This window comes from Leguminivora glycinivorella, chromosome 6, assembly GCF_023078275.1.
Source record: "Leguminivora glycinivorella isolate SPB_JAAS2020 chromosome 6, LegGlyc_1.1, whole genome shotgun sequence".
In the NCBI taxonomy this organism is placed as follows: domain Eukaryota; kingdom Metazoa; phylum Arthropoda; class Insecta; order Lepidoptera; family Tortricidae; genus Leguminivora; species Leguminivora glycinivorella.
In genome coordinates, this window is record NC_062976.1 from 8,118,475 (window position 1) to 8,129,448 (window position 10,974).

The 10,974-nt window shown below is 37.2% G+C and overlaps 1 protein-coding gene across 1 annotated transcript in view; it reads right to left on the reverse strand.

The window, feature by feature from the left end:
• The window catches only part of LOC125227302 (serine/threonine-protein kinase 26), a 162,402-nt gene extending 155,762 nt beyond the window's left edge, over positions 1-6,640 (reverse strand). Inside the window, exon 1 of the mRNA XM_048131584.1 lies at positions 6,206-6,640. Coding sequence (XP_047987541.1) covers positions 6,206-6,220 — 15 coding nt within the window. The 5' untranslated portion in view covers positions 6,221-6,640. The remainder of the gene's footprint in view (positions 1-6,205) is intronic.
• Between the last annotated feature and the right edge of the window lie 4,334 nt (positions 6,641-10,974).

Consider the following 10,974-nt stretch of genomic DNA (forward strand, 5'->3'; position numbering starts at 1 on the left):
CCTCCACAGTCCTCGTGTACGACTTTTTATACATATTCCAAAATGTATTTTGAACTTTTATTGAGTAACCAAAGGTTCTTAATTCAATAACAAAACAAATGCTTCGAGGACTCAGGAGGCTATGTATGTATTCTAATTGTTTACTTGTTCTATCATACCATTAGTTCCATTCCATTGTAATTATTAGGCAATTGTTTTCCCAATAGTTTTAATAATAAAATAAAGTAAATAGAGTGGATTGAGTTTTTTTTTCCTGTATTTCGCAAGTATTATTTAGGCACTAAGCAAAGCCTAATACATACTTTAAGTTTACAGTCCCCTCTTGAAGGAAGAACTAGTATAATCGGTATTCAATATCTATGTCTCACGCTAACTGACATCGGAAACACTCTCACTGGCGTGTGACAGAGGCCCTACAAGGAAACCACGACCCATTTAGATAACTACCGCATACTGCAATATAACAAGTAGGTAAAGTAAGCAAACACTACTACAGTCAAGCTACTGTATGTTATGTCACTTGTATCCTATCCTCCTCAGTCCTCGTGTACGACTTTTTATACATATTCCAAAATTTATTTTGAACTTTTATTGAGTAACAAAAGGTTCTTAATTCAATAACAAAACAAATGCTTCGAGGACTCAGGAGGCTATGTATGTATTCTAATTGTTTACTTGTTTTATCATACCATTAGTTCCATTCCATTGTACTAAGGCAATTGTTTTCCCAATAGTTTCAATAATAAAATAAAGTAAATAGAGTGGATTGAGTTTTAATGAAACTATAAATCGTACGTGTACCTAGTCATTAAATAGATTAAACTGGACATTGTTTAAAATGTAAGCAAGCACTCCAGAATTCTAAAAAGAGTCCAATTAGTTATATTCATTAAGTTAGTGGGAGCTTTTAATGGAATACTGATAAGCAGTATAAAAATTGAGTTAATTTTATCAGGGACATAAGTACTGACAATAACCAAACCAAACCATCGTATACCGATCCGTAATAAACACCGGCTAACAAAGTGCCGATATATAGGTACCTACGTAGAGTTATTTTTGAAATGCCAATAAGTATAGGCAGGGTTTTTATCTGCCCGTCTACTTACTGCCTCGGCCGCTTCTCTTAATTGCCAATTACCGATTGCTTTGATCCTATTTATTGTTTCGGATCCGGATCGGCCCTTTATTATCCAAAGAACGTTTACTGCCCATAATTCGGTTTCCCAACAGGTACTCGTAAAAAATAGCAATAAAAATAAATCAGAAAACGGAGTAGCTACTCCGTCTACGTAATTGTACAATCAATAACAGACTATGTAGTACAAGATGCGCTATTAAACTCTATTACTGGCACGCTTGGTAAATATGTTATTAGCGGCCCTGCACTGCGGTAGGTAGGTGTGACGGCTACTTTTCCACTTAAATATTCGTAAGAATTACCTGATGTTATACGAACTTTAACATAACTCAGACAATGGCCGTCGCTATTGAGGTCAAATGGAATACTGTCTAGATTATGTAAATCGACCTAGGTGTTAGAACTCCATAGTGCCGAGGCGATAGTTTCTACACGCTATCTCTAGCTAACACTTCATAAAAAGGAACAAGACAGCTGTTTCCGCGTCATTTTGTATTTTGACACGTAACCTAAGTAGAAGTTGACGTGTAATTCCCCGCTTATCTGCGTAGCGGAATTTATGACCGACATTTTTCTAAGAAAACGCGTCAAAATTGTTGACATAGACACAACAACAAGATAAAAGCAGATTGACCTGTTTAATTAATTATTGCCATTTTTCAGGAGGACAGTGGTTGATTTCCCACAGGATCTCTGACTATCGCTGCCATCTACTGTCACGATGACTTCCGAAAACGTCACAACTCACGCAACGTTAGGAGATATTCCTAGAACATGAGCGAGTATAAAGCTAAGAAAATACCGGTGCCTTGTGATCCGTAAGAACTATACGAATCGGAGGGCGTCTGTACTGTGGTTTGCCTGAATCAAATCGTGATACGCTTGAGCAATAGGAGGAAACGGCTAACGCTCAACGCACGAAGCGCCCAACTCGCTCGGAATAACAATCGCACCGTGGGAACCTGGCTTAAACGATTCTTATGAAAGCCGAGGATGTTTCACCTAAAGCTAAATAACCTCACTAAGTAGTCGCTGCATAATAATAAACAGACCGTGTGAATTGATAACGGTTGTTGCGTCAGGCTGCTGACATGCCGCGTGACGCGATCCCAAACTGAATCGGTTGTGTAATCTTTTATTCTGTGCAAAGAGGAAGTTTACATGCAATTAAATGGCATGTAATGAAATGCTGGGAATTCTCCGTTGAGAGTTATTTTGCACCAGAGATGTGGGATAGCCGAGTTGCGGGGTCAAAACTGAGCTTGGAAACCCGTTTCCACCTGCAATATTACCGCTAAGCAATATTTAATGTTTATTGCTCCATACCAAAAAGGTCCAAAAGGAACTTGCATTTAACAACAGTTAAGATTATGAGGTGCATTTCAATTTAGGTTCTTTTTGTTTAAACATTTAACGTGTGTCTCCTTCATGACTTGGCACCCATATTAATTTGACTCTTACTTACTATTCGGAAGTCAAAGTGAGCGCAATATTAACTACCTATACAATACTTAATTTACTTCAACTTTCATATAACTATTATATCCTAATAGGAAGCTAAGGCCTCCAAGCGGCACCACAATCATACACAAGCTTTTTTAGAAAGCAGCCAGAGGCTTCCTTTGTTTCATACGAGTCAGAGTCAAAGCACTAAAACAACATTGACGAGAGACGTTCAAAGCTGTAACGGATTAGCGATCGGCGATAAAGATTGCATACAAAGTGCAGTCGACGCAGACGTGCAATACCCCCGGAGGATGTTGAACCTGCCCTGCCGCCGGACGACGTGAGCCCTTATGACAATGCGGCGAGCGAAATTGGTAGTTAATAAAACGAGATGGGCGAAATGCATGATATTTTAAGGAACCTTTAGGTATAGAGCGCCACATTTTGATCTGAAGATTTGAAATAAAAGCACGTCAGGTATTTTTTCCAACAATGTCATAATAAAAGATAAGAATTTCAAGGAACCCCGGGGGGTTTAACTAAAGCAACTTTTGGTATGTTTTGCTTCAGTAATTTTTCACCTTATTTATATATTATGTTTGTACTTATTAACCCCCAACGCAAAAACGACGGGGTGTTATAAGTTTTATTGACGTGTCTGTCTGTTTGTGTGTGTCTGTGGTATTGTAGCTCCCGAATGGATGAACCAATTTAGATTTAGTATTTTTTTGTTTAAAAGCTGAATTAGTCGGGAGTGTTTTTAGCCATGTTTCATGAAAAGTGATACACTATGTCGGGTATTTAAAAAAAAATTGTGGTTAGGTTATTTGGTGCAAGTCTCATATTTACAGGACTGCATTTAGGTAAAAACCAAAACCTTCTTTAAACATGGACAGACTACCATAAGACCATAACATCTCTCAATTGCCACTGAATTACCAGATAGAAACTTTATTGTTAAAAATTATCATGACAAAAAAACAGAACTTAAAATGTAAATACAGTTACAATTTCTAACTAATAAAATTTTTGTCAAGATAGTTGCAAAAAGGCACCAACTTAGTCTGTGATGTCGCAGCACTGATATTCTGCCAATGAGAGGTTCATCACCTTATTACAGCTATATCTCATTACTGGCCTATAATCATATTTGAATCATTGTCCATTGTTTTTGTTTTTTTGCATTTGATACTAAGCAATTCATTTTTATTTTTTCTAATTCAATTGGTCTTTCCTAGCTCACATTTCTTGTATGACAGTACACTAGAAATAACCAAAGCAAGAGATATAAGTAGAGTTAATCCAAGCAATTAAAATGTTCTAAATTTATAACATACTAACTATCAGTGGCAGCTGGTGAAAATTTATACTAGGCAACACTGAGTAAAAAAAAACCTACCTTAACATTTAGGTACTTTACTAGTAATCAATTTTAGGCAAGCCGGTGGGAATCGGCTTGTATGGACCAGCCACTGCTGCTAACTATACAACTACTATTTACTTGATATATATTTATATTACATAAATATAATATAGACATATAGACAATAATATAGACTAATATAAATAATATAGACAATAAATACAATACAATACAATACAATTATTTAGCTGAGCCACTGCAGTAAACTCAGACATACAGCGGTAATAGGCGAGTTTCCTATACTTAAAATATTTTATACAGTCCACGAAATAAAGCACCACATAATTAGATGAAAAATATGGACAGTAGTTATTGTTTAAACATAATTTCTCTTTAATAAGTCAAAGAGAAAGATATAAAGTAAATGAATTGACCGTGACGTCACTCCTCAGTATTTCATAGTAATTCCATATTAGCAAATTGTTTTGACAGTTAAAAAGAAGCTGATTTGTCTAGTAGGAAACTAGCCTAATGTTACTAGTTTACTTACTGCTTACTGCTAGCCTTTCTCCGCAGACGTTTAGTCTGGTTGCCTTTGGCATAGGCCTCTCCCATATTTCTCCATGTTTCTCTGTCTAGAGCTTGTCTTCTCCACAAGGCTCCAGCTACCTTTCTGAATTCATTTTCCCATCTCATTTTTTGTCCACCATCCTTCCTTTTGCCATCTCTTGGGTACCATGATGTTATGTCCTTAGACCATTTTTCTCTTTTATCTCGGAGCATGTGGCCAGTCCATTTCCATTTTAGTTGCTTCATTGTCTGATTTACGTCAGTTATCTTTGTTCTTTTTCTAATGGTATCCAACTTTATTCTATCTTTAAGTTTTATATGCAACATGCTTCTTTCCATGCTATTTTGGCAAACTTGGAGAGCTCGCCTTTCCTTGTCCGTTAGTGCCCAAGTTTGTTATTGGTTTACTGGCAATTGAATCACTCTTTGGTTAATTTTATTTTGTACCCGCTTGTTAATCATGATTGTAACCTATATTAATTACAACAGGTCTAAACCCTGGCAATGGGCTAAATTTTCGAAGCACTCTGCGATAATCAAAATTTAGCTACCTGCCTGTGCATCACTTAAATATCCTTATAACTCCTGGAACCATTTTAATTTTTTTGACTTCCGGAACCTTGTGCTACTCTATAAAATGTCAAATAAATTTTGGAATATGTACCAAAAATTTGTACGCGAAGACTCTGGAGGATATAAATTAATATACTGTGTCACATGTCACAAAATAATTTATTTTTGATTGTCGGTTGTTACAATGGGCCCTAGCTATAAAAATTGGTAATGTGATCTAGTTCGCCCATAGCAATAACATGTCATGGCAAGCAGAACAAAGGCAAAGTAAAAATATTACATTAGCAGTATTTTTATACTTGTGAGATTTTAAAATAAGAGAGAGTATTTTTTTATTAACATGTTAGATTGTTAATTTGTATTGTATCTACAGTGTAAAAACATAGAATTTACAGGAATCATATCAATCAATCCCATTGAAACATTTATAATATTGATAGACTAACATGAAGTTTACACAGCCAAGAAAGGGTTACAAAAATAACTGAACACTGTAAAAATTTAAGTATCCTCAAATATTGATATTTATCTTAAAATTTAAGTATTTTTATTATTGTTTTTGTCTATAAGCTGTTTTTAGAGTACAGGAATGCCATATCATAGTTATTTGTGTTTGTATTAGATTCAATTCATCTCTCTAGGAAGATTCCTGTACATGGTTAGGAAAGAAGGAAAGAATCTGATGTCACCAAGAGAAAGAAGTAATACCAAAGCAAATACGGGAACAATCTTATTTGTACTCATAATTGAATAAACTATTTTATTATTTGTTTAACCTTATTCATTTTATCCTGCTACATTGTTTAGAAATAACCGTTTGAATATTACTTTGCAACTGTAAACCTGTACTATAAAAAAGGAATTAACTGCACAACAAATATAAATTAAGTAAAGCTGAGGAGTAATTTGGGTCAGATGGAAATGTATTTAAATTGAAAACTTAGCAGACAATCAGAAATAAGTGTTCATTTCTTGACACCAATAAGTAGGACAGGCTCATGGAGAAAACAATAAAAATATTTAGCCAAAATAAATTAAGATTTCAAAGTTGGTGTGTAAAGCTTAGTTATACATAAAATGAATTTATTATCATATTTTTTCAAGGCACTCACCTCACTGAAGGCCATCACTGTGGCCGGGGGCTCTCGCAGTCCAACCTTCTTAAATTTATTTTATCACAGTCACCAAAACAAATAGTTCACGCTTTTGTTTCCCAACATTGGAAACAGTCCCGACATCTAACATCCCCACGGCAGAAATACATCTGAACTCAGCAACTGCACTCACTGCGCAAGAACAAAATTTTAATTTTGACTAAAACGAAAACACCTGACCAAATCACAAATCACTGAAAGATCCAGCATTCCTCAGGTGGGTTAGATGCACACCGAAATTTTTTTTATCCACTTACAAGGCTTAAAACACAGTTACACTACTCACAGATTTATATAAATAATTTATTTATCGAATTACTAGAAAAGGGAAGATCGAAAATGACACCGAATACGTTAAATAACATAGAAAGAACTATCCAACCGGAGATGAACTCGCCATCTTGCTTTCATGTCATAATTGATATTGCCAGTGAAAATATTGTTCTGTTGTCATTTTCAAATAATATTACTAGCAACCCTGGTATGGTCACGTTCACAATAATGGTAAACTTTAACTGTACTTTTCATTACGTAGCAGATAAAAATAAAACAATGGTTAAAATCATTTAAATATTAAATTGGTTTAACGCTGTTTTATAATAGCTTTCGTTTGTTGTTGTGTTGTTTTTATTATAGCTGATGTTTCATTCACAAATTTTATTTACATAAAATATTTCTGATGTTGGCTAACACGAAACTTCATAGAAAATTATACCGGTAAAAGTCACAGAATTACAGTTAAACCAGAATGAGTAGTTAGGTCAAAAAGTGTGTCCACATAGAGGTCATTGTTTGGGCTGGTGTCCCTCTCGCACTTACTGACAATGTCAACATTATTCAGTGACGTCATCACTGTCATACATTGGGGATACCAGTCAATTTTCAATGTTACTACCAAATCTACTAATACCCATTTGAACATATTTTTTAATTATACAAATCTTTGATTTATTGGCATCAAAATAATTACATTATAATTATTTTCCAATTCTTTGAAATATATCGAAACCCTAGTTTGAATATAACCCTAAAATAATATAAGAAGTTATAAAGTCAGGTAATATAAAGATAAAAATACTACTACTATGGTAACCTCATTAACACTGGCAACACGTGTGAGAGGGACACCAGCCCAAACAATGCCCTTTTGTGGACACGATCACTTTTCTTTCTCAGTGATAAGGTTCAATTTAGTATGGCAAAAAATGTGATTCCACAATCTAGTTTAATAATTTTAAATCTATGGTAAAAGTACAATTAACTGGTGCCTGTAACATCATTTCAGGTTCGCCAAGGTACTTATTTCTCGCTGGGCACATTTGATAATCGACCCGCAGGAGAATGTGACGCAGACTCAGACGCAGACCCCTAGTACTCTTTTTACCCAAATAGGTCGTGACAAATATACAGATAGGGACCAGGGACCTTATGTAGTCCATGTTCAAAGAATTGAGTCAGCCCCGGACTCGGGAATTTCCTTGCACCCGGTAGCTTTTGGTCGTTTCGTTCAAGATAGGATAAGGGAGTTCCCAAATATAGTGGCGGGCTCCATTAAGAAAATTGGACGTAACCGTGCTTCTCTGAGTTTCCATTCAGCAGAGGATGCCAACCAATTCATAGAATCACCCACTTTAACTCAAAACAAGTACAAAGCGTTTGTTCCGACATTTAATGTTACGAGAATGGGGCTGGTACGTGGAGTCCCGGCTGACTGGACGCCTGAAGAGGTGTTGACGAACATTCAGGTGCCAGCCAATTCGGGGGGAGCCACTCCCATTAAAATTAGACGTCTAAATTATAAAAAGACCAAACCTGATGGTTCTTACGTATGGTTACCGTCTGAAACAGTGATAATAACTTTTGACGGGCAAACTTTGCCGAAAAGAGTATACTTGTGCTTAAATTCATTAATAGTAGAGCAGTATCAATACCCTACAATTCAGTGTTTCAAATGCTGTCGTTTTGGGCACACTAAGGAAAAATGTAGGTCGCTCCCCCGTTGTTTCCGTTGTGCAGGGTCCCACACTGGGGACACATGTGACGTTGAAGATGATTCTGGAGCTTTGTGCTGTAATTGCCCTCAGGGATTGGGGGCAGGACATAGGGCGAACAGCAAATCATGTCCCGAATATATTAGACAGTTAAATATCAAGAAAACCATGGCTGATGAAAATATTTCTTATAATGAGGCGTCTAACCAGCACTCCAAGGTCAGAAGTAAGTCGTACGCAAATGTGACGGCTTCATCCCCACAATCTCCAGTCACTCAATCATATGTAAAAACTGTATTTCGGCAGCCTCGCCCACCACCTCGGCTTGCTAAAGGGTACGACAGAAAGGCCCACGAGGCTTTGACTAGGGACCCCGTAGTTGAGTCTAGACCCGTCTATCCTGACCAACAACAACACAAAGAAAACAATTTAATTTCTGATATTATAACTTTGATCACTTCTTTTATTAAAATATTTTCTCCGGCCACCCCCGTAAACCCTTCTCTGCTGTCCCACGTTGCGCCTATTATTTCATCTCTGATTACATCACATTATGGATCAAACAGTTCTTCAATGGAATTGCCGTAGTATCTCTAATAAAAAACATGAATTACTCTTCTTGGTCAACAAATTCAACCCTATAATTTTAGCCATATCAGAAATATGGCTCAAAGACAACTCAACTTTTAAAATCCCAAGTTTCTGTTCTCTAATGGACTGTCGCGCAGATGGCCGAGCTGGATGCGCCTTGTTCATTAGAGACCATATTCCTTTCCAGAAAATTCATTTACCTAATAATAGTCCTCTTTTTCATTCCACTTGTGCTCGCCTAGAAGGTATTACCTTTTTATCTTTATATATACCGGATCCTTCCCCTCATATTTTAAAACTACTGAGAAAGCTAATAGAATCCCTTCCCCAGCCCGTTATGATTCTTGGAGACCTTAATATCCATCATACTTTGTGGGGTTGCGATAAGAAAGACGACGGTCTAGGTGATACTTTTTTGTTAGATATCATGGACAAATGCAACTTATGCCTACTGAATACTGGTGCACCTACGCTACGTTCTCTCCCTAATCACGCAACTAGTGCAGTGGATTTATCTCTGTCATCTCCAATTCTCGCGTCTCGTATAACTTGGTCGGTCTTGGATAGTACACACGGAAGCGATCACTTCCCTATTTTATTAAGTCTTCCTCTAGGAACCACTAAAAAACCTACGGAAAATAGACCTCTATTAAAATATAATATCAACGGAGCGGATTGGGATTTGTACAAAAAAGCTCTAGAAGTTGAATCTAAGGACTTGCCTCATATCACTCTAAATTCCATAGATATTTGTTCAGATGCTCTAATCTTAGCTATAAAAACGTCTGCAGATAAGGTTTTCCCTCTTAAAAATGTAGCCAAAGGTAAATTGGCTTCCCCTCCCTGGTGGGACAAAGAGTGTACTATAGCTGTCAGGAGTAGAAAGGCAGCAGAACGGTCATATGCCTCAAATATGTCGACCGAGAATTTCAATGTTTTGACTAAGGCTATGGCAGACACAAAAACATTGCTCAGTAATAAGAAGGCTGAGGGATGGAAATCCTTTTGTTCGGCTTTAAGTCCTTCTACTCCTGATGCAATAGTATGGAACAATATACGAAAATTTAGAAAATCAGGTAACCCTAATAACTGTCCTTTTCCCACTTCTTTGCAATGGGCTGAATCTTTTCTAGATAGAATCGCTCCTCCTTATGTCCCTGGAGTCCTTGATTCTCCCATTGGACTGCTTAATAACCAATCGACTGATGCCCTGGATCAATTATTCACCATGTTGGAGCTAAAAAACGTTCTAAAAGCAGTCAAAGACTCCGCCCCGGGACTAGACGGAATTCCATATTCATTTATAGCCAAAGCAGGAGATTCATTCCTTAAATATTTCCTTGATTTGATTAACTGCATTGTACTTTCCGGCCATCCTCCCACATCGTGGAAATCCCAACTGATCATGCCCATACTTAAACCCGGTAAAGATCCTAACGACCCTCGGTCGTATCGCCCCATAGCATTATCGTCAGTTCTAACAAAGATTCTAGAGCACTTGATTAAAAACAGGTTAGAGTGGTATGTGGAAAGTCGAGATATGTTAGGAAATTCGCAGTTCGGATTTAGAAAGGGAAAAAGTACAACGGACAGTCTGGCCATTTTCACATCCGACATTCGCCTCGCATTTTCAAAAGGAGCTTCGGTAGTCGCTGTTTTCCTAGATGTCGAGGCTGCCTATGATAATGTCCAGCTCCCTATTCTCAGGGAAAAATTCCGCAAGCTGAGAATCCCGGTGAGGCTGGCCTGCCTTATAGGTAACCTCCTCTCTGAAAGACAAATCATCTTTCGGGGTAAAGATCCCCAAATTCACCCTTCACGACTGATCTGGCGCGGACTACCTCAGGGCTCTGTGTTGAGCCCCTTGTTATACAATATATACACACATGACTTAGAGGAGTGCGTCTCAGACTGCCAGGTGCTTCAGTATGCTGATGACTTGTTAGTTTATTCTTCAAATAAAGACATAAGTACAGCCTGTGCATTCATGAATAACTCCCTCTTGTCTTTAAACAACTGGCTCTTCACACATGGTTTGTCTCTTTCTCCCGCCAAAAGTTGTGCAGTCATTTATAGTCGAAAATTAGTTCTGCCAAACATTAATTTAACAATCAATGAAGACAAAATCCCTGTCCGTTCTTCTCA